Source organism: Coffea eugenioides, chromosome 6 (assembly GCF_003713205.1).
Source record: "Coffea eugenioides isolate CCC68of chromosome 6, Ceug_1.0, whole genome shotgun sequence".
In the NCBI taxonomy this organism is placed as follows: Eukaryota; Viridiplantae; Streptophyta; class Magnoliopsida; order Gentianales; family Rubiaceae; genus Coffea; species Coffea eugenioides.
Genome location: NC_040040.1, coordinates 53,690,361 through 53,715,133, shown reverse-complemented (window position 1 = coordinate 53,715,133; position 24,773 = coordinate 53,690,361). Strand labels below are relative to the sequence as shown.

Sequence of the window (24,773 nt, the reverse complement as noted above, 5' to 3'; positions counted from 1 at the left end):
TTTAAATACTCCTATAGGATACACTGATTGATGTAATCCCTTACAAACATTATAGGTATGTTTACATAAGTCGACTTAGTTGATAATAATAAGTCATTCTCTTACAAAAGATCATGTGCTCAAGTTTCGTTGTCGATGTAAAGAATGTATTGATGTACAATCTATAAAAATTCATGTAAGTAATCTATGGTTCCAAATGTAAAAATTATGTTGGTAAGCAATTCGTAAGAACCTATAGTCCCAAATGTGAAAACTGTGTTGACTGACGATATGTAAGAACTCTTACAAGTAACCTATCGAATGTGAAAATTGTATTGGTGGTTGATCCGTAATTGAAGCCGACCTATGGTAATAATCAGAGTCAAACCCATCCAAATTTTTATTTAGCAAGAAAAAAGAAAACAGTATAGGTGTCTGATTATTTTACTTGGTTTTGGATTCCAATTTTGAAAATTAGTCTTTTTGATGTTCACATTTGCTTTCATAGTTAGATTTTGTAAAAAGTAACCCAATAATAGCTTTTAGTATTTCTGATTATTTAGTCTTTTACAAAAATTGTAGCGAGAACAGCACCACGCTGTTATTTCATTTAAATCTTGTAGCTCCCCGCCGCCCGGGGGGAGGGGGGAATCTTGCAGTTGTTTATTGCTTTAAGCAATTTGGCTTTCTTTTTTGGTTAATTTCTCACTTGAGATATGGCCAAATTACTAGTTTGTCCAAACTATAACAACAGGTCCGTTTGGTTAGTATGATTTGCCAAAAAAACAAAATTTCAAATATTATTTAGTTTGTATCTTAAACACAATTTCCAATCATTCTTTTATTTGACATACATTACATCACAAAAAAAATTATTGTAATATTTCAAATATTTTTTTTCCAAATAATCTCTTATCCAAACACATCTATGTTAAATTCAACTAGTAGATGCAATAAGACGACATATTGGCCATCCATCTCTTCTTAAATTACATACCCCGTCAATTCTTGAAAAGTTTGAAAATATTAGTTATGAGATTAACCATTCAATATTATATGAATCATCATTCCATTGCACTCATATGAGAATCAAAGCAAGTACTTCGTTTTTTTTTTTAATTTGGTTAAAACAAGAAAGGAAATGAAAAAGCTAGCACGAAGGAGGAACAAGAATGAACCTCAGAACGGCTAGAGCATCTCCTTATTTTTTTCCCTGACAAAATGTGCCTTAGGATTATGATAGTAATAACATAGATGGAATTGTTAGTGATAGTGTGGATCTAGTGGTAGAAAGAAAAGAATGTTACAAAGTTTTTTGATAGGGATATAATTATGCATTTTATTTGTGGTTATTTGGTCTTAATTTTGGCAGTTTAGTATACAAAGTATTGGATTTCTGCTCATAATTAGTATTTGTGTTAATTACAGGCAATTAGTGTTGAAAGTGACGAAAGGGAGACAAAATCCAGAAGACTCTTGCCTCTAAGGCGTGCCCACGCTAGACAATGCAGAGTTGCGTGAAAAAGCCGGATTGCGGGTCCTATTCCTGAGGCCACCGCCTTTCCTTGGAGCCATACTTTAAAACTTACGTGGGATTAGGAAATAGAATGGGAAGAAGACTTTTTGGCAACACTTCAATAAGGGAAATAAGAAGAAGAACTTGGGAATTCTTTTCCAACACAAATTCCACTTGGGAAAGCACGTGGGTGGCGGCGCAAGAATAAAAGAAGAAAACAGCAATAGACTAGGGATCATCTTCGTCTTGGACTTTTCTTCTCTCGGCTTTTGCTTTATCATTGTTAGTCGCTTAGCGGCCGCATTGTTTTTCACTTCGTCTTGGGTTCAGCAAAAACTTCATGAAAACTATGAATTGCTTCGTCGTTATGTGGCAAGGCTGAATCTTTTATCTAGTTGAGGAATAAATCAAGAATTGGAGCACCATAACTGTGAGATCGTTTTAATTGTTTTATTTTTAATTTATATGTTCATGGGTATTTGATTATTCTCTATTTTTCCCTGAGTTATTACTGTTTAGATTTATTGGATAATTAGGCCTGTTATTCGATTGTCTAAATAATTGATAGCCAATTAGGATGTTGGCGCGTCGCCTTTAAGTATCTTGATTAGTGGCAAACGAGACAATTTCACCGCCTCGCAAGCGGTTTAATTTGGATCGTGGGGATAATTAATCTAGCCTAAATAAACCCGCATGTGTGTTTGTCATCTAGAATTGGGTCTTTCTAATTCCTAATGCTGTGGCTACATTAAATCCTGTGAGCATTCATGGGGTTGTCTAATCACAAGAGGGTAGTTTATGAGCGTCTCTTGACTACCATAAAATTAAGGAAAGATTGGTGGTTGGGTGCGTCGCTTGACCACTATAACCAGTTTATTCGTGAGTATATGAATTGTCCCTTGTATCTGTGATCAGTTGTGTGCTTCGGTGTCAAGATTAATTCCTTGACTAGGTTGTTTTAATTAATTGTTATTTGTGTAGTTTGGTTCCTGCTATCTTAAATTTCAGTTTTTATTCCTTTTTAATTAGTTGGTACTACTGCTAAAAATCCCCCCCATTTTCCTGTGTGATTTGCCTACATGTTCCCTGAGGAGACGACCCTACTCACCACTATACTCATTCAGTTTTGGTAGTAGGTCTAATATAAATTTTATTTTTGGTGGTTTGACACCCACCAAATTTTGGCGCCGTTGCCGGGGAACTGGTGTTTTAAGTGACTTATTGCACAGGTTTTAGTTTTTATTTTTATTTATTTTTTCTTTTTTTTTATTTTTTTTATGCCTCGATCTTCTCGTACAGGAGAATTAGAATTTGATCCAGAGATCGAGAAGACTGCAAGAAGGTTGACTAAGGAGGCAAAGTTGCGTAAGCAACAAGATTCAACGTCACCTTCAGAATCTGAGCAAGAGTTTATTTCCAGTGATTCATCAAGTGAATTTGAAGAAAAAGAAGTGCATATTCTCCGAGTAGCAATGGCAGCTCCAAGGACTTTGAGGGAGTTGGCAACCCCTAACGTGAACCAACAGCCATTATGCATTACATTTCCTAACACGGAAGAGGCACTTGAGCTTAAATCTGGTCTTATTCACTTACTTCCTACTTTTCGTGGTATTGCAGGTGAAGACCCACATAAACACTTGAGTATGTTGACCACGGCACCCATCATCCTTTGACACACTCAAGAGTATGTTGACCACGGCACCCATCATCCAACCCCCAGACTGGAAGCTATCCTTTGAGCTCATGTGTGACGCCAGTCAGTATGCCGTAGGAGCTGTGCTTGGACAGCGAAGTGGGAAGTGTAGTCACGTGATATACTATGCGTCAAAAACATTGACACCAGCTCAATGCAACTACACCACTACGGAGAAGGAGCTTTTAGCTATTGTTTTCGCTTTTGAGAAATTTAGATCATATCTATTGGGATCAAAAGTAACGGTTTACTCTGATCATGCAGCTTTGAAGTATCTCCTGTCAAAAAAGGAGTCCAAGCCAAGACTCATTCGTTGGGTGCTCTTGCTGCAAGAATTTGACTGGGAGATCAAGGATAGGAGAGGGGTGGATAATTCAGTAGCTGACCATTTGAGTAGGTTGATAAGAGAAGAGGAAGCAGTTCCCATATCTGAGGTATTTCCTGATGAACAACTTTTCTATCTCAAAGGTAAGGAACCTTGGTATGCAGATATTGTGAACTTTTTGGTCAGTCATAAATTTCCGATTGGCATGAGTAAGAGTAAGAGGGATAAGATAGTCCATGATTCTCGATACTATATTTGGGACGAGCCATATCTGTGGAAAATAGGCTCCGATCAAATTATTCGTAGATGTGTACCTGAAAGTGAAATTCCTTCTATCCTTGCTCATTGTCATAATTTTGCATGTGGTGGCCATTTTGGACCTTAGAGAACTGCTAGAAAAATCCTTGATTGTGGCTTTTATTGGGAAACATTGTTTCGTGATGCTTATGCATTTTGTAAAAGCTGTGAAAAATGTCAAAAATTTGGAAGTTTGTCTCATAGGGATGAAATGCCTCAAGTGCCTATGTTATTTTGTGAAGTGTTTGATGTTTGGGGTATGGACTTTATGGGACCTTTTCCTAGCTCTTTTGGATTTTTGTATATTCTGTTAGCAGTTGACTATGTATCGAAATGGGTAGAAGCAAAGGCTACCCGGACTAATGATTCTCAAGTTGTTGTAGGATTTCTCAAATCCCACATTTTTAGTAGGTTCGGGGTGCCGAGAGCCATCATCAGTGATCAAGGTACCCATTTCTGCAATCGCACCATTGCAGCTCTCATGAGAAAATATGGAGTGCACCATCGTGTGAGTACAACATATCATCCTCAGACCAATGGGCAAGCTGAAGTCTCTAATTGAGAGATCAAGAGCATATTGGAGAAAACGGTTAACCCCAACCGTAAGGATTGGAGCTTGCGATTGGATGATGCTTTGTGGGCATATCGAACGGCGTATAAAACGCCCATTGGAATGTCCCCATATAGGTTGGTGTTTGGTAAGATGTGTCATTTACCTGTGGCTATTGAGCATCGTGCATTCTGGGCAGTCAAGCAATGCAATTTGCATGCGGATAGAGATGGCAAAGAGAGAAAGCTCCAACTCCAGGAGTTGGAGGAAATTCGTCTTGAAGCATATGACAATGCACGTTTGTACAAAGAGCGTACCAAGCAGTTTCATGACCGCCTATTGCGTGCGAAACACTTTTCTCCAGGACAAAAGGTACTCTTGTTCAATTCACGGTTGAAATTCATGCCAGGTAAGTTAAAATCTCGTTGGATTGGACCATATGTGGTAGCCAATGTTTTTCCCAATGGTGTGGTTGAAATCCAGAGTTTAGAGACTAATAAGAGTTTTACAGTTAATGGTCATCGTTTAAAACCGTTTGTTCATGTTTCAGACATTGGTACTGTGGAAGAGGTACACTTGATAGATCATATCTATGCCTAATTGCTCACTGAGGAGTCGTCTAGCCAAAGACGTTAAAGAAAGGCGCTTCTTGGGAGGCAACCCAAGGCCTCCATTTTTTGTTATAGTCCTCTTTCATTTTTCGTTGATTTTTGGTTGTTTTGTTTCATTGCCAGTGTTTTTGGTGTTGGGCAGGAGACTTGGATTTACAAGGCATGCCCACGCCCTATAAGTGATGCTGTTGAACATCGTAGAAATGCTTGGGCAGAAGACTCTGCCTTATAAGGCGTGGTCACGCCTTACAGCAACTCTAGTAAACTCTGGGGACATAGGCTTGGATTGAAGACTTCCGCTTCCATCTGAAGCAACGCTACACCACACTACCATCAGAGGCTCCACGCTGCCAGTCCCTGACACCTCCCCTACCATGGTGTTTTGCTGCAGTTTTTTATTCATTCAGGGAAGTTTTTTGCTCTCTTCACTTGACTTCAACTTTTCGTTCTTACATTGAGGACAATGTAGACTTTAGGTGTGGGGGGAGTAGTCTAGCTTTTCCTTCTTACTGCTTTCCCTTTTGCAAAAAAATAAAAAAATAAAAAAAAAAACTTTACCATGCCTTTTGGATTTTTATGGTTAGCCCTGATAAGCAATGGCTAAATTTTCAAATTTAACTATTGTTACGGTTTTAGATGATAATATGTTAAGTATGATATGATAACATTTTAGGATGTCTCTCTGGTAAATATTTGAGATTTTGTGACTCTTGCAATTTCTTTTGGTTAACTTTTCTAGGCATTGTAAATATTTTTCTGACATTTTTGTGTGAACTGGTTCAACTATTAATCTTAGTTCTCCATGTTAAGGAAATGAAGCAGGCTTGCATGGTTTTAATTTTACTTGGGTGTTTATTTGTGAATAACATTCGGCTATACTCCGCTGGTTATCATTGACTAGTAACCGGGGGTCTTCACCTAAAGTGTCGATTTTCGCGTCAAAAAGCAGCGATAACTATGAGTATATGGTCTTTAAGCGGTTAAAGTTGAGTAACCGGGCTCCTTCATTGGAGAGATGTCGGAGTTCGCGTCAAAAGACTTGAATGGCTCAAGACTTAGCACTTCCTTCAAGAAAAAGAAAAAAAAAAGGAAAAAGAAACAAAAAAAAATGAAAATGATGAAAAAGAAAAAAAAAGAAAGGAAAAGTATACGAGCATGAAAGTATGTGAATAATTATATTGCCTGCGGATCCATGAGTCTTTATGTTGAGATTTTGCTTAATAGTTAGACCAGTTATTAAAGAATGTTGGTTGGATATTTTCTATTCTTAGATTAGTTAGTCGGGATTTGAAAGAATCATTGGTTTTAAAAGCTAGTTGGAGAGTTATCTCGTAAAATTTGTCATTAGTACTTGACAGTTATCTAAATCATACATTGGCAATAGTTGCTTTGATTAATAGCCATTGTTTTGAATCCAACTGTTGCAAAAATGTTTGCTCGCTGGGTTGTGTATTTAAAGTTTGAAATGCCTGAGGACAAGCATTGTCTTGGTGTGGGGGAATTTGATAGGAATATAATTATGCACTTTATTTGTGGGTGTTTGGTCTTAATTTTGGCAGTTTAGTATGCAAAGTATTGGATTTCTGTTCATAATTAGTATTTGTGTTAATTACAGGCAATTAGTGTTGAAAGTGACAAAAGGGAGGCAAAATCCAGAAGACTCTTGCTTCTAAGGCGTGCCCACGCTAGACAATGCAGAGTTGCATGAAAAAGCCGGATTGCGGGTCCTATTCCTGGGGCCACCGCCTTTCCTTGGAGCCATACTTTAAAACTTACGTGGGATTAGGAAATAGAATGGGAAGAGGACTTTTTGGCAACACTTCAATAAGGGAAATAAGAAGAAGAACTTGGGAATTCTTTTCCAACAAAAATCCCACTTGGGAAAGCACGTGGGTGGCGGCGCAAGAATAAAAGAAGAAAACAGCAACAGACTAGGGATCATCTTCGTCTTGGACTTTTCTTCTCTCGGCTTTTGCTTTATCATTGTTAGTCGCTTAGCGGCCGCATTGTTTTTCACTTCGTCTTGGGTTCAGCAAAAACTTCATGAAAACTATGAATTGCTTCGTCGTTATGTGGCAAGGCTGAATCTTTTATCTAGTTGAGGAATAAATCAAGGATTGGAGCACCATAACTGTGAGATCGTTTTAATTGTTTTATTTTTAATTTATATGTTCATGGGTATTTGATTATTCTCTATTTTTCCCTGAGTTATTACTGTTTAGATTTATTGGATAATTAGGCCTGTTATTCGATTGTCTAAATAATTGATAGCCAATTAGGATGTTGGCGCGTCGCCTTTAAGTATCTTGATTAGTGGCAAACGAGACAATTTCACCGCCTCGCAAGCGGTTTAATTTGGATCGTGGGGATAATTAATCTAGCCTAAATAAACCCGCATGTGTGTTTGTCATCTAGAATTGGGTCTTTCTAATTCCTAATGCTGTGGCTACATTAAATCCTGTGAGCATTCCTGGGGTTGTCTAATCACAAGAGGGTAGTTTATGAGCGTCTCTTGACTACCATAAAATTAAGGAAAGATTGGTGGTTGGGTGCGTCGCTTGACCACTATAACCAGTTTATTCGTGAGTATATGAATTGTCCCTTGTATCTGTGATCAGTTGTGTGCTTCGGTGCCAAGATTAATTCCTTGACTAGGTTGTTTTAATTAATTGTTATTTGTGTAATTTGGTTCCTGCGATCTTACTCAACTTTAAATTTCAGTTTTTATTCCTTTTAAATTAATTGGTACTACTGCTAAAATCTCCCCCCATTTTCCTGTGTGATTTGCCTACCTGTTCCCTGAGGAGACGACCCTACTCACCACTATACTCATTCAGTTTTGGTAGTAGGTCTAATATAAATTTTATTTTTGGTGGTTTGACACCCACCAAATTTTGGCGCCGTTGCCGGGGAACTGGTGTTTTAAGTGACTTATTGCACAGGTTTTAGTTTTTATTTTTATTTATTTTTTCTTTTTTTTATTTTTTTTATGCCTCGATCTTCTCGTACAGGAGAATTAGAATTTGATCCAGAGATCGAGAAGACTGCAAGAAGGTTGACTAAGGAGGCAAAGTTGCGTAAGCAACAAGATTCAACGTCACCTTCAGAATCTGAGCAAGAGTTTATTTCCAGTGATTCATCAAGTGAATCTGAAGAAAAAGAAGTGCATATTCTTCGAGTAGCAATGGCAGCTCCAAGGACTTTGAGGGAGTTGGCAACCCCTAACGTGAACCAACAGCCATTATGCATTACATTTCCTAACACGGAAGAGGCATTTGAGCTTAAATCTGGTCTTATTCACTTACTTCCTACTTTTCGTGGTATTGCAGGTGAAGACCCACATAAACACTTGAAGGAATTTCATGTGGTGTGCTCCACAATGAAACCTCAAGGAGTCACTGAGGACCACATCAAGTTGAGAGCCTTCCCTTTCTCTTTGGCAGATAAGGCTAAAGAGCAGGTGAAGACCCACATAAACACTTGAAGGAATTTCATGTGGTGTGCTCCACAATGAAACCTCAAGGAGTCACTGAGGACCACATCAAGTTGAGAGCCTTCCCTTTCTCTTTGGCAGATAAGGCTAAAGATTGGTTATTTTACCTGCCATCTGGATCCATCACTACGTGGGAAGAATTGAAGAGAAGATTCCTCGAGAAATTTTTCCCTGCCTCTAGAGCCGCCAATATAAGGAAAGAAATATGTGGAGTTAGGCAGGCAAATGGGGAAGTTCTATATGAGTACTGGGAGCGCTTTAAACAACTGTGTGCAAGCTGCCCACATCATCAAATCCCTGATCAGCTCTTAATACAATATTTCTACGAGGGATTATCACCCATGGATAGGAGCATGTTAGATGCAGCCAGTGGCGGTGCTCTGGTTAACAAGACCACAGACGAAGCCACGTTATTGATCTCCACCATGGCTGAAAATTCCCAACAATTTGGAGTGAGAGCTGAGGGAGCAATAAGAAGGGTCAATGAAGTGAATCACTCTGACTTAGAGGGTAAACTATCTGAGCTTACCTCTCTGGTACGTCAAATGGCAAGGGGGCAATTACAATCTGTGAAGACTTGTGGTATCTGTGCTACTCCGGGACACATGACTGACATGTGTCCAACTCTCCAGGAGGATTCACCTGAACAAGCCAACATAGTGGGAGATTTTTCTGGACCACCTCCACGAAGGAATGATCCTTTTGCACCCACTTACAATCCAGGGTGGCGAAATCATCCTAACTTTAGCTATGCTTCAAAACCCCCTGGCTTTCAACAACATTTCCAGCCACGGCCACCAGTGCAACAACCATCCACTTCCAATTCAAACATGTCTCTTGAAGATATAGTGAAGTCACTGGCCCAAAGCACGAGTCAATTACAGCAAGAGGCTCAAAGATCTCAACAGGAGTCTCACAGATTTCAACAAGAGACTCGTGCTAGCATTAGGAATTTGGAAGTACAGATGTCTCAATTGGCAACTTCCATGAGCAACCTGGAAAATAGCAATAGAGGAAAGTTACCATCTCAAGTAATTCCTAATCCCAAGGAGAATGCCAGTGCAATGCAATTACGGAGTGGCAAGGAGGTACAGTCTCCTAGGCGTGCCCACGCCAAAGAAGAAGAAGTGCCCAGGAAGGGGGAAGAGGAAGATGAGAAACAATCCTCTGAAGTCTCAAAGAAAGTTGACATTCCTCCTTTTCCTGGCAGGTTTACAAGAGCCAAAAAGAAAGAATCTGAGCAAGAGATTTTGGACACCTTCAGGAAAGTGGAGATCAATATTCCTTTATTGGATGCTATTAGGCAATTGCCCAAATATGCTAAATTTTTGAAGGGCTTATGCACTAACCGCAATAAGTGGAGTCTGGATGACAAGGTGAAGGTGGGGGAGAATGTCTCAGCGATGTTTCAAAGGAAGTTGCCCCAGAAATGCAAGGATCCAGGTATGTTTACTATACCATGCATAATTGGCAATCAAAGAATTGAAAAAGCATGCTTGACTTAGGTGCTTCAATAAATGTCATGCCTCTCTCAATTTTTAAAGTTTTGAATTTAGGACCCCTCAAAGAAACTAGGGTAATCATTCAACTAGCTGACAGGTCGAATGTCTACCCTGAGGGCCTAGTTGAAGATGTTCTAGTAAAGGTCAATGAATTCATTTTTCCTGTGGATTTTTACATTGTTGATATGAATGATGCATACTCTACTGATTCAGCAGTGATTCTTTTGGGTAGACCCTTCATGAGTACAGCAAGGACTAAAATAGATGTACATGAAGGGACTTTATCTGTGGAATTTGATGGAGAGAAGGTCACTTTTAATATTTTTGATGCAATGAAGCATCCTGAGGATACTGAGTCTGTAAATTTTGTTGGCATGACTAACACTATTGTGCAAGAGAATTTTGAACAGAATTTCATGGGGGACAAGTTGGACTTTGTCTTGCAACAAGGCAAGACCAATTTGGAAGTGGACGACATGGAGGAGGAGGAAGTCAAAGAAGCTATCATGTCCTTACATTCACTACATCCGCTTCCAGGCAGGTTTGAAAATTCTTTTCTACCATTACCCACTTCTAATGAAAGGATTCTACCTTCTGTTCAACAGGCACCTAATGTGGAATTGAAGGAACTGCCCCAGCATTTGAAATATGCTTACTTGGGAGATAACAAGACTTTGCCTGTAATCATTGCCAATGATTTAACTGCGTTGCAAGAAGAGAGGCTCTTACGGGTCTTACGGGAATTTAAACCAGCAATTGGATGGACGTTAGCAGACATCAAAGGCATCAATCCATCCATTTGCATGCATCACATCCTTTGGAGTCGGACGTAAAACCCGTGAGAGAGCATCAACGCAAGCTCAATCCCGCAATGAAGGAGGTGGTGATGAAGAATTTAAACCAGCAATTGGATGGACGTTAGCAGACATCAAAGGCATCAATCCATCCATTTGCATGCATCACATCCTTTTGGAGTCGGACGTAAAACCCGTGAGAGAGCATCAACGCAAGCTCAATCCTGCAATGAAGGAGGTGGTGATGAAGGAGATTCTCAAGCTCTTAGAATTAGGAATTATTTTTCCTATTTCTGACAGCCAGTGGGTGAGTCCAGTCCATGTTGTTCCCAAGAAAACTGGAATCACGTTGGTGAAAAATGAAAAGAATGAGTTAGTGCCAATGAGATTGCAAAATGGGTGGAGAATGTGCATTGACTTTAGGAAGTTAAATGCCGCAACTCGGAAAGACCATTTTCCACTCCCATTTATTGATGAAATGCTTGAGAGGTTGGCAGGTAAGTGTTTCTTTTGCTTTTTAGATGGTTACTCTGGATATTATCAAATTATTGTTGCTCAAGAGGACCAACATAAAACTACTTTTACCTGCCCTTTTGGAACTTTTGCATATCGCCGTATGCCTTTTGGTTTGTGTAATGCTCCTGGAACATTTCAAAGATGCATGATGAGTATTTTCTCTGATATGATTGATAATTGCATTGAAATTTTCATGGATGATTTTACAGTATACGGTGATTCTTTTGATCAGTGCCTAGACCATTTAACAAAGGTTTTGAAAAGATGCATTGAAACAAACTTGGTTCTTAATTATGAAAAATGTCATTTCATGGTTAAGGAAGGCATAGTTTTGGGCCATGTTGTTTCATCAAGGGGTATTGAGGTAGATAAGGCTAAAATTGATTTGATCACTAGTCTACCTTACCCTACTAATGTCAAGGATATTCGTAGTTTTCTAGGCCATGCAGGTTTTTACAGGCGTTTCATAAAAGATTTTTCAAAAATTGCTCAACTATTGTCTCGCCTGCTTCAAAAGGAGGTGCCATTCATCTTTGGAGATGATTGCAAATTGTCCTTTGACACACTCAAGGGTATGTTGACCACGGCACCAATCATCCAACCCCCAGATTGGAAGCTATCCTTTGAGCTCATGTGTGACGCCAGTCAGTATGCCGTAGGAGCTGTGCTTGGACAGCGGAGTGGGAAGTGTAGTCACGTGATATACTATGCGTCAAAAACATTGACACCAGCTCAATGCAACTACACCACCACGGAGAAGGAGCTTCTAGCCATTGTTTTCGCTTTTGAGAAATTTAGATCATATCTATTGGGGTCAAAAGTAACGGTTTACTCTGATCATGCAGCTTTGAAGTATCTCTTGTCAAAAAGGGAGTCCAAGCCAAGACTCATTCGTTGGGTGCTCTTGCTGCAAGAATTTGACTGGGAGATCAAGGATCGGAAAGGGGTGGATAATTCAGTAGCTGACCATTTGAGTAGGTTGATAAGAGAAGAGGAAGCAGTTCCCATATCTGAGGTATTTCCTGATGAACATCTTTTCTATCTCAAAGGTAAGGAACCTTGGTATGCAGATATTGTGAACTTTTTGGTCAGTCATAAATTCCCTATTGACATGAGTAAGAGTAAGAGAGATAAGATAGTCCATGATTCTCGATACTATATTTGGGACGAGCCATATCTGTGGAAAATAGGCTCTGATCAAATTATTCGTAGATGTGTACCTGAAAGTGAAACTCCTTCTATCCTTGCTCATTGTCATAATTATGCATGTGGTGGCCATTTTGGACCTAAGAGAACTGCTAGAAAAATCCTTGATTGTGACTTTTATTGGGAAACATTGTTTCGTGATGCTTATACATTTTGTAAAAGTTGTGACAAATGTCAAAAATTTGGAAGTTTGTCTCATAGGGATGAAATGCCTCAAGTGCCTATGTTATTTTGTGAAGTGTTTGATGTTTGGGGTATGGACTTTATGGGACCTTTTCCTAGCTCTTTTGGATTTTTGTATATTCTGTTAGCAGTTGACTATGTATCGAAATGGGTAGAAGCAAAGGCTACCCGGACTAATGATTCTCAAGTTGTTGTAGGATTTCTCAAATCCCACATTTTTAGTAGGTTCGGGGTGCCGAGAGCCATCATCAGTGATCAAGGTACCCATTTCTGCAATCGCACCATTGCAGCTCTCATGAGAAAATATGGAGTGCACCATCGTGTGAGTACAACATATCATCCTCAGACCAATGGGCAAGCTGAAGTCTCTAATTGAGAGATCAAGAGCATATTGGAGAAAACGGTTAACCCCAACCGTAAGGATTGGAGCTTGCGATTGGATGATGCTTTGTGGGCATATCGAACGGCGTATAAAACGCCCATTGGAATGTCCCCATATAGGTTGGTGTTTGGTAAGATGTGTCATTTACCTGTGGCTATTGAGCATCGTGCATTCTGGGCAGTCAAGCAATGCAATTTGCATGCGGATAGAGATGGCAAAGAGAGAAAGCTCCAACTCCAGGAGTTGGAGGAAATTCGTCTTGAAGCATATGACAATGCACGTTTGTACAAAGAGCGTACCAAGCAGTTTCATGACCGCCTATTGCGTGCGAAACACTTTTCTCCAGGACAAAAGGTACTCTTGTTCAATTCACGGTTGAAATTCATGCCAGGTAAGTTAAAATCTCGTTGGATTGGACCATATGTGGTAGCCAATGTTTTTCCCAATGGTGTGGTTGAAATCCAGAGTTTAGAGACTAATAAGAGTTTTACAGTTAATGGTCATCGTTTAAAACCGTTTGTTCATGTTTCAGACATTGGTACTGTGGAAGAGGTACACTTGATAGATCATATCTATGCCTAATTGCTCACTGAGGAGTCGTCTAGCCAAAGACGTTAAAGAAAGGCGCTTCTTGGGAGGCAACCCAAGGCCTCCATTTTTTGTTATAGTCCTCTTTCATTTTTCGTTGATTTTTGGTTGTTTTGTTTCATTGCCAGTGTTTTTGGTGTTGGGCAGGAGACTTGGATTTACAAGGCATGCCCACGCCCTATAAGTGATGCTGTTGAACATCGTAGAAATGCTTGGGCAGAAGACTCTGCCTTATAAGGCGTGGTCACGCCTTACAGCAACTCTAGTAAACTCTGGGGACATAGGCTTGGATTGAAGACTTCCGCTTCCATCTGAAGCAACGCTACACCACACTACCATCAGAGGCTCCACGCTGCCAGTCCCTGACACCTCCCCTACCATGGTGTTTTGCTGCAGTTTTTTATTCATTCAGGGAAGTTTTTTGCTCTCTTCACTTGACTTCAACTTTTCGTTCTTACATTGAGGACAATGTAGACTTTAGGTGTGGGGGGAGTAGTCTAGCTTTTCCTTCTTACTGCTTTCCCTTTTGCAAAAAAATAAAAAAATAAAAAAAAAAACTTTACCATGCCTTTTGGATTTTTATGGTTAGCCCTGATAAGCAATGGCTAAATTTTCAAATTTAACTATTGTTACGGTTTTAGATGATAATATGTTAAGTATGATATGATAACATTTTAGGATGTCTCTCTGGTAAATATTTGAGATTTTGTGACTCTTGCAATTTCTTTTGGTTAACTTTTCTAGGCATTGTAAATATTTTTCTGACATTTTTGTGTGAACTGGTTCAACTATTAATCTTAGTTCTCCATGTTAAGGAAATGAAGCAGGCTTGCATGGTTTTAATTTTACTTGGGTGTTTATTTGTGAATAACATTCGGCTATACTCCGCTGGTTATCATTGACTAGTAACCGGGGGTCTTCACCTAAAGTGTCGATTTTCGCGTCAAAAAGCAGCGATAACTATGAGTATATGGTCTTTAAGCGGTTAAAGTTGAGTAACCGGGCTCCTTCATTGGAGAGATGTCGGAGTTCGCGTCAAAAGACTTGAATGGCTCAAGACTTAGCACTTCCTTCAAGAAAAAGAAAAAAAAAAGGAAAAAGAAACAAAAAAAAATGAAAATGATGAAAAAGAAAAAAAAAGAAAGGAAAAGTATACGAGCATGAAAGTATGTGAATAATTATATTGCCTGCGGATCCATGAGTCTTTATGTTGAGATTTTGCTTAATAGTTAGACCAGTTATTAAAGAATGTTGGTTGGATATTTTCTATTCTTAGATTAGTTAGTCGGGATTTGAAAGAATCATTGGTTTTAAAAGCTAGTTGGAGAGTTATCTCGTAAAATTTGTCATTAGTACTTGACAGTTATCTAAATCATACATTGGCAATAGTTGCTTTGATTAATAGCCATTGTTTTGAATCCAACTGTTGCAAAAATGTTTGCTCGCTGGGTTGTGTATTTAAAGTTTGAAATGCCTGAGGACAAGCATTGTCTTGGTGTGGGGGAATTTGATAGGAATATAATTATGCACTTTATTTGTGGGTGTTTGGTCTTAATTTTGGCAGTTTAGTATGCAAAGTATTGGATTTCTGTTCATAATTAGTATTTGTGTTAATTACAGGCAATTAGTGTTGAAAGTGACAAAAGGGAGGCAAAATCCAGAAGACTCTTGCTTCTAAGGCGTGCCCACGCTAGACAATGCAGAGTTGCATGAAAAAGCCGGATTGCGGGTCCTATTCCTGGGGCCACCGCCTTTCCTTGGAGCCATACTTTAAAACTTACGTGGGATTAGGAAATAGAATGGGAAGAGGACTTTTTGGCAACACTTCAATAAGGGAAATAAGAAGAAGAACTTGGGAATTCTTTTCCAACAAAAATCCCACTTGGGAAAGCACGTGGGTGGCGGCGCAAGAATAAAAGAAGAAAACAGCAACAGACTAGGGATCATCTTCGTCTTGGACTTTTCTTCTCTCGGCTTTTGCTTTATCATTGTTAGTCGCTTAGCGGCCGCATTGTTTTTCACTTCGTCTTGGGTTCAGCAAAAACTTCATGAAAACTATGAATTGCTTCGTCGTTATGTGGCAAGGCTGAATCTTTTATCTAGTTGAGGAATAAATCAAGGATTGGAGCACCATAACTGTGAGATCGTTTTAATTGTTTTATTTTTAATTTATATGTTCATGGGTATTTGATTATTCTCTATTTTTCCCTGAGTTATTACTGTTTAGATTTATTGGATAATTAGGCCTGTTATTCGATTGTCTAAATAATTGATAGCCAATTAGGATGTTGGCGCGTCGCCTTTAAGTATCTTGATTAGTGGCAAACGAGACAATTTCACCGCCTCGCAAGCGGTTTAATTTGGATCGTGGGGATAATTAATCTAGCCTAAATAAACCCGCATGTGTGTTTGTCATCTAGAATTGGGTCTTTCTAATTCCTAATGCTGTGGCTACATTAAATCCTGTGAGCATTCTGGGGTTGTCTAATCACAAGAGGGTAGTTTATGAGCGTCTCTTGACTACCATAAAATTAAGGAAAGATTGGTGGTTGGGTGCGTCGCTTGACCACTATAACCAGTTTATTCGTGAGTATATGAATTGTCCCTTGTATCTGTGATCAGTTGTGTGCTTCGGTGCCAAGATTAATTCCTTGACTAGGTTGTTTTAATTAATTGTTATTTGTGTAATTTGGTTCCTGCGATCTTACTCAACTTTAAATTTCAGTTTTTATTCCTTTTAAATTAGTTGGTACTACTGCTAAAATCTCCCCCCATTTTCCTGTGTGATTTGCCTACCTGTTCCCTGAGGAGACGACCCTACTCACCACTATACTCATTCAGTTTTGGTAGTAGGTCTAATATAAATTTTATTTTTGGTGGTTTGACACCCACCAGTTTTCTATTGCTCTTTTTTATCCCGTCTAGTTGGTAGCCTGTGACAGTGATAATGGAGATGGGCTTGGTAGTAATTGTTGACGTAGAATGTAGAAAGATGGTAGTATTCTTGGATTTGGGCCATGGTAGTTTTTTTCCCTACACACTAGAAAAGAAAAGATTAAAAAAATCAAGCAACTTGAAGCTCAACAAAGACTATTTAAAACCAACTTCTATGGCCATTTTCCAGCCACCTCAAGAAAATCTTCCTCCTGAAGTGATGGAGATAGTATTGATCATTGCTTTACTTTCAGCTCTTCCCATAATTTTCCTGATTCTTCTTCAGAAAAACAGCAGGAAATATTCAACAAAATCTCATCCTCCTCTCCCTGGTCCTCCTGGGATTCCAATCATTGGAAACATGCATCAGTTTGATCCCTCAGCCCCACATATCTATCTCGGGGAGCTTTCCAGAAAGTATGGCCCTCTCATGTCCCTCAAGCTCGGATCCTTGCCAGTACTTGTGGTTTCTTCAGCAAGAATGGCAGAAGAGGTTATGAAAAATCATGACTTAATTTTCTGTAGCCGACCACCTATGCTTGGCCAGCGAAAATTGTCCTACAATGGCCTGGACATCGCGTTCGCACTGTACAATGAGCAATGGAGAGAATTGAGAAAGATTTGTGTTCTTCATCTCTTGAGCTCCAAGAGAGTTCAATCATTTCGTCCTATACGCGAAGATGAGGTCTACCGAATGATTCAAAAGATATCCCAGGAATCTGCTTCATCACAAGTAACTGACTTGACTCACACTTTATTGTCTCTCACAAGTACAATGATTTGCCGAATTGGATTTGGAAAAAGGTATGACGAGGAAGGCCAAGAAAGAAAAAGATTCCACTTTCTCTTGCAAGAAGCTCAGGCAATGTTTGTTGCATTCTATTTCTCTGATTATTTTCCTACAATTGGTTGGTTGGATAAATACACTGGGATGCTATCTCGACTGGAGAAAGTTTTCAACAAGCTTGATTTGTTCTACCAAGAACTCATTGATGAGCACCTGGATCCAAATAGGCCAACGTCAATGGATGGAGACATTATTGATCTCTTGATTCAATTACAGAAGGACAGATCAACTCCGTTTGATCTGACTGTGGATCACATCAAGGCCACACTTATGGTAATAAACTAACTCTTTAACATACTATTCCAATACACAGTGTGATGTACAGGTTCTGTTTAGTTCTTTTCTACTTGAAATTGCAATCATATCTTATGAAAAATAATGCTACTTAATATGAATACTATACAATTTAATACTGACACAAAGACAAACACAGCGTTATTTATTTGTTTTTCTATTTACATCCTTAAGTTAATTGGCACTATTACATACCAACTCCAAGTTCAAATTCTGATAGAGATGTTGTGTTTAGGGTCTCCACCAGAATTGGATCGGATGAGAGTCATTATTTTGTCTTACACAAACGTTGATTCATTTCAATTGGATACAATTGGTATTGATGAACAACAAGCATTTGAATCAGCCCTTTTTTAGAAAAAAGAATTTGTAATATTTCCTAAACATAATGTTTACCTACCTCTTTATCGCCCACATATCACATTCCAAAAATTTTTCATTTTTACTGTCCGAAAATATTTCTAAATGATCTTCAACCCGAAATCATGAAAAGTTTTAGGCTTAGGAAATTCATTGATGATTATCTTTTTGTTTTTCAATAAACAACTGCAGAATGTATTTTTTGCCGGGACAGAAACTTCAGCAGGCACAGTAATCTGGGCAATGACAGCACTTATCAAGAACCCTACGGCACTGGAAAAAGCTCAAAACGAAATCCAAGAGGTGCTTGGAGAGAAAAAAATGATAGATGAAGATGATATTCAAAAGCTTCCCTATCTCAAAGCAATCATCAAGGAGACTATGAGATTGTACCCAGTTGCTCCTCTTTTAGTCCCAAGATACACAATGGAAAGTTGCATCCTAGACGGGTATGAGATCCAGCCCAAGACTACCGTTTACGTGAACGCTTGGGCAATTGGAAGAGATCCTGAGTACTGGGAAAATCCACATGAGTTCTTGCCTGAGAGATTCTTGAATAGTACTATAGATGCAACAGGGAAACACTTTCAATTGATCCCGTTTGGGGCAGGCAGAAGAGGCTGCCCGGGATACTCCCTGGGAATAGCAACTGTGGAGCTTGCACTTGCTAATCTTTTGAACTCATTCAATTGGGGATTGCCTTCTGGAGTGAAGAAAGAGGACATTGATACTGATGTTTTACCTGGTCTTGCTATGCTTAAGAAAAATGCCCTGCGACTTGTGGCAAAGAAACGTGTGTCTTCGTAGTAAGAAAAAACATGTCAAATGGGATCAGAATGTGTAGTTCATATACAATGTACGGCCATTTGAGGGATTCTTGCTGTTTTGTTCCTCAATTTGGTATCATCAGATTTGAAATGAAAGAGTTTCATACGTTTGTATTGGAAGCTCAAACCCGTAAGCCTACGAAGCTTAGAGGGAAGTTTGTATAGATAACGTCGCTTTTCCATTAACCTAAGATTGCTTTTGAAAATCATTCTTCCAGCATTTGCTATAATAACTAGTCACTTTGGTTTAATGGAATGATTGCTGTGGGGGTCTCACATCAAATGTTAGCAGAATTGAACTTCGCACTCATTTTCGATCTGCTGAAGTCGAGCACTGGAGCATATATACTTTACAAAATGGGGTGTTACCTGCGAATTATGATGCAAGTATGGAAGAAACAAATACATTAACAATAGAACGGAAAAAAGGAGTACTTACTTGTATGGCAAATCATTGAAATAAACCTTCACATATTAATTTATTTCTAGTGTTAAGTCTAACTGAGGCAGCAAGTACGAAGGTAAATTTAATATGTTGAAACAAATCTTTTAATTTAAGCAAACTGTGCTATGAAATCTTTGACTTTTTTCGTAAATGAAGTCATGGAAGATGCTTGAATGCAGTTAGATCCTCAACTATTGGGACGTAGGAACAGTTTAGAAAACCAAACAATGTGATCCGGAATCATTTCTGATAAGCATTACGTAAAGAATGCAGAAATTATTTGCAAAGAAAATGTATTCTACAAACTCAAGGACCATGCATGGGTCAGGACATGTGAGCGGTGGGTTCATACTTCAATGCAAAAATCATTTACTTCCTCGTCACAGTGAGGAGTGGTCAGATCACGATCACGTTATGAGGTTTTAAAATTCACAAGTCAACCCTCAAAATGAATGCCATCCAACAATAATATATCATTCTCGGCAATTGATTATTCTTCTCAAATCAGTATTTTATAAATCATCATTTTATTATTATGGAATTAAAAGAGTTTTGGCCAATGGTTTAAAGGAAATGTTAGTTCAGTTTTTCTGAGAAATGCTCAGTCGAAAAAGTTGAATGAGAATATGTAGGTTTGCAAACATAGTTGCTGCTTTAGAAAGTTTGGCAAACAAGCCAACAACTTGATACAATCGTCATCCGGGAATACCAAGCCTTCTATACTAAAACCAATATAAATATATATATATATATATATATATATATATATATATATATAGCTATTAATTGCTCCTTCATCCTGGATATTTTTGAGCTTGAATGGCTTGGCATTTATTTCCGTTGACTTGTATGTGAAGGTAATTGACTTGGACGGTGGAAGTTGTGCTTGGATTTCTCCTTCAGCTGTTTGCCACCTTGTTACCACATTTGTTGTTTGCGAAAAAGGATAATCAATTCCTTTTCTTTGTGAATATACTTCAAACCAGTCGAAGAACTGAATATGTTGTTTTGTTCTTCTAAGAAACCCATAGAATTCTTCCTATATATATATATATATATATATATATATATATATATATATATGAGATCAGTTATTTTAATCAGAGTTGTTTCTCACTCCTACGTGGCATGGTTAATTGAACAGAACTAATGGGTAATAGGTCATTTGGATTTTACCTATATTGAATCCTATTTGGATTGTATTATATAATTAAAAATTATCTCTAATTTTAAAATAACTTTAAAAAAAAACTGATTTTATCTTAATAATACTTGCTTTTATCAAATTATTACATAGAACTATAGTAAATCTTTTCTAAATCACAATTATTGAAAATTTATATATCTCATAAATTACTTCCTTTCACCACCATATCGTTGATTAATATTCAAATTATTCATCATCTTTTGCCTTATTGTTATTATCTTGTAAAATACAAAATTTTAATTATCTAAAAAATATTTTAAAAAAAGAATATCCACCAAGTTTTTTTGCAATTGATCTTGCAATTGACCAGTTTTTTTTATTTTTTATTTTTTAAATTTAACTATTCAGCATTATCCAAGTACGGCCCATTTTAACTTGGGCTTAATTTTTTGTACCCATATCAAACTAAGCCAATCTATGTAGAAGGCTTGGACCTAGTTGCATATATTAAAAGGCCTGTCTCTTACTATATGTAGAGGACAAATTACTTGTTACCCGCATGCGGTTTTACATAATGTCAAATGAACTTTTTAGAGTTTTAAAATAATCATATAACTCCTATGGTTTTATATAAATTTTAAGGTAGAAAAAAACGGAATGCACGGCCAATTATGGCATTTATACCAAACGTATTTTAAGAGAGCGTGTGATAAAGTTTTAATATTTATATAACACCCTTATGATTTGTATAAATATTCACGTTACTTTCTTGTAATTTTTACATTTATCTACATAATTTCCTTATGTTTTTATACAAGGTTTCAGGGGAGGGGGGAGAGGAAAGGGGAAGGAGAGGAGGAAGAGGAAGGGAGGAGGAGGAAAGAAGGAGGAGAGAAAGAGAGAGAGAGAGGGAGAAAAGAAAGAAAGGAAAAAAAAAAAAAAAGAAAGAGTCACCGGCCCCGATGCCGGCACCAGTGGAGTGGCGGCCGGTGGCGGCTGTTGGTGGAGGTGGTGATAGATTGAGTTGTGGGGAGGAAGAAGAAGAAAGACAGGAAAAATTTTTTGTATGTGTTTGGGCATTTGAGGCATGCATTTTAAAATATTTAGGGAGTTGTTTGAAATTATTGTAATTAAAGTTATTAAAAAAACTTGTAGAAAAAAAAAACTAGACAAAAAACTTGGGTTCCAAACCGACAGTAGAATATAAGTATACGACTAGGAGCAAGTCATAAAACAAACTAAACACAAGGAGGGAAGAAAAAAAAGAGGAAATTCCACAACCAAAGAATACATGGTCCCAAGTATTTAGATGCCAGAACTTGACACTTGCTACGCACACACATTTTTTGCCGAAAGTAGCAGATCATTTTTCTTAAGCATTGTAAGACCTGGTAAAACTTGAGTATCAATGTCATCTTTCTTGATCCCAGAAGGTAATTCCCAGTCAAAAGAGTACAGAAGATTGGCAAGTCCAACTTCCACCATTGCGAGTACCAGAGAATATCCAGGGCAGCCCCTTCGGCCAGCTCCAAATGGTATCAGTTGAAAGTCTTTCTGTTTCATATCTACACTGCTATTCAAGCATCTCTCAGGCAAAAACTCATTTGGATTTTCCCAATACTCGGGATCTCTTCCAATCGCCCAGACATTTGTGTAAACTATAGAATTGGACTGGATATCGTGACCATTTATAATGCAATTTGCTAGCGTCTGTCTTGGAACTGAAAGTAGAGCTGGAGGATACAATCTGAAGGTCTCCTTGACAATTGCCTTGAGATAAGGGAGCTTTTGAATATCATCTTCGTTTACTATATCTTTATTTCCAACTGCACCTCTAATCTCTGCTTGTGCCTTCTTCAATATTGCTTCAAGGCTCTTCATCAGTGCTGCCATTGCCCAGATTATCGTAGCTGCAATAGTATCCGACCCTGCACTAAATACATCCTACAATGATATATTGAAACAGATTAGCAAAATGGGATTGATCCAAATTCTTAAAAGGAAAAACAAAAATGAAAAATCGTTCAAAACGTTCCCACATTTCATTAAATGAATTTCTTCATCCCTCACCTTTAAAATATTAATTTTACGTTCCTTACAAATTCAAATTAATAATATTTGATCCTTACCTAAATTTTTGACCACTTTTTAATCCAAAATCACTATGTGACCACATGCAATTATTTTTTATATACAAGAAGGCTAGATTCCACTTTTTAATGGCAAAAATGAATATAGATTAAATCAAATCCTACTTTTTTAGATGCAAAAGTGAATATGGATCAAGTCATTTATTTAACTATAAATGAGATCTAACATTTTTGCTCCAAAAAAAAAATAACAATATGTGGGTCACATAATGGATTCAAGATAAAAATGATCGAAAACCTAGGTTGGAACTAAATTTTATCAAATTAATTTTGTAAGGGACATAAATTTATAATTTTAAAAATGAAGGACGAAAAAATTTATTTGTTAAAATGTAAAGGGCGTTTTGAACCCAAACAAAAAAGTAGGCCCTTTGAACAGGTAATTAATCACCATGAGCATTGCTTTTGATGTGATCTTGCGTTAGATCAAAGGAAGTTGATTGTTCTTGAAGTAATTGAAGCATGATGTCAATGATATCACCGTTCATGGACTCTGGCCTATTTGGATTTAAGTGTTCGTCGATGAGTTCTTGAAGAAATGAATCTAACTTCCTGCAAGTCCGCTCAAGTCGAGAACGCATCCCATTGAGGCTATCAAGCCAACCAATTGAAGGAATATAGTCTGAGAAAAAGAACCCCACGAATGCGGCCTGCATTTCTTGGAGGAGATCATGGAATCGTCTTCTTTGTTGATCTTCCTCATCATACTTCTTTCCGAAAGCAATTCTACAGATAAGCGTACTTGAAAGTGATAGTAAAGTCTTACTCAAATTCGTCACTTGAGATGAAGATGCTTCCTTGGATATCTTTCTGATCATCCGGGAGACTTCATCTTCACGAATACCACGAAATGACTGCACCCTTCTGTTGCTGAAGAGATGAAGAACAGAAATCTTTCTCAGCTCTCCATTGCTCGCTGTATGGAGAGAAGGCGATATCCAAGCCGTTGTAAGAAAGCATTCGGGAACCTAGGAACAGTGGGCGACTGAAAATGTCGAGTCATGGTTTTTCACAACTTCTTCAGCCATTCTTGCGGATGAAACCACAAGCAGTGGAAAGGATCCAAGCTTAAGAGACATGAGAGGTCCATATATTTTGGAAAGTTGCCAATTTTATACATGAGGGGCTGAGGTATCAAACTGAAGCAAGCTTCGAATGACTGGAATCCCCGAGGACCTGGTGGTGGAGGATTTTTTGTTCTTGATGATCTCATCCTGTTCTTTTGAAGAACGCTTAGGACGACAACTAGAAGTGCTGAGATTAAAGCAATCAATATCTCCATCATCTGGCTGGAAGTAAGATATGATGGCCTTTGTAGGATGCAAATTTGGTCAGAAAGAAGTGAACTCGAATATGACTTTGTTGAGCTTGAATACGAGCTTGAGTTTGAGTTGCGTTGTGGATTTGAACAAAAATTGGGTTCTTTTTTTGGATAATAATTGATGAGAATACCCAGATGTGAGTAGCGGGATACGGATTGAGAAGGCGAATTTGCTTGTATCATAAATATGTTTTTTAATTTTTTTTTATTTCACACACGTCATATTAATATAAGTACTATAGTATTTTTTTTAAATATTTCAAATAATTTACAATCCAAACACAGTTATTGTACCCTTAAAATGATTGAAATGACGAAAACTATGAATGTTACAAGCTCCTAATTTATTTTATGGCAGCAATAGCACCGTCCATATCAGAATTTCACATCGAGAAGATCTTTCTTATCTTTGGTAGAATTAAAACCTATGGCGTGTAGGCAGCATTATATCCTTAAAATCATGAAAAATAAAAATTTACAAACTCTATGACTTTAAAAGTTACATGAAACTGTTGGCCACTAACTTAATCAAATTTATTATTATTCTATTTTCTTATCTCTAAATTTTAGGTACTGTTGGCCACTGAGTTTTAACAGTTGCAAATTTTTAAAATCCTAAGCGATGAGAAGTAATGATCGAGAAACTTTTGTGTATGTTTGTAACTCCATATGATAGTACTAAATCCTAAATGCTTTAAACATTTTTCGTATTCTAGTTTTCAATTTTTTAAAGTTATTTCATATCCAAATAGTATTTAACTATCTTGTAATGCTTTACTAGTTCTCTAAACTTGAAAATTTTGAGTTGGAAGA

At 37.9% G+C, this 24,773-nt stretch overlaps 3 protein-coding genes and 1 pseudogene across 3 annotated transcripts; 3 read left to right on the top strand and 1 right to left on the bottom strand.

Moving 5' to 3' along the window:
- Positions 1–8,481: 8,481 nt before the first annotated feature.
- On the top strand, positions 8,482–10,799 carry LOC113774441. The gene is made up of 2 exons (XM_027318976.1): positions 8,482–9,907; positions 10,021–10,799. Exons 1-2 carry the CDS (start codon positions 8,482–8,484, stop codon positions 10,797–10,799), a joined length of 2,205 nt encoding a protein of 734 aa, XP_027174777.1.
- A 2,383-nt stretch (positions 10,800–13,182) lies between these two features.
- On the top strand, positions 13,183–13,872 carry LOC113774439. The gene is made up of 3 exons (XM_027318975.1): positions 13,183–13,401; positions 13,513–13,599; positions 13,783–13,872. Exons 1-3 carry the CDS (start codon positions 13,183–13,185, stop codon positions 13,870–13,872), a joined length of 396 nt encoding a protein of 131 aa, XP_027174776.1.
- A 2,917-nt stretch (positions 13,873–16,789) lies between these two features.
- LOC113773154 (cytochrome P450 71A1-like) lies at positions 16,790–19,106 on the top strand. The gene is made up of 2 exons (XM_027317708.1): positions 16,790–17,689; positions 18,263–19,106. The coding sequence occupies exons 1-2, from the start codon at positions 16,790–16,792 to the stop codon at positions 18,875–18,877; spliced, it is 1,515 nt and encodes a 504-aa protein (XP_027173509.1). The 3' UTR covers positions 18,878–19,106.
- Positions 19,107–21,667: 2,561 nt separating this feature from the next.
- LOC113774438 lies at positions 21,668–23,921 on the bottom strand (annotated as a pseudogene).
- Between the last annotated feature and the right edge of the window lie 852 nt (positions 23,922–24,773).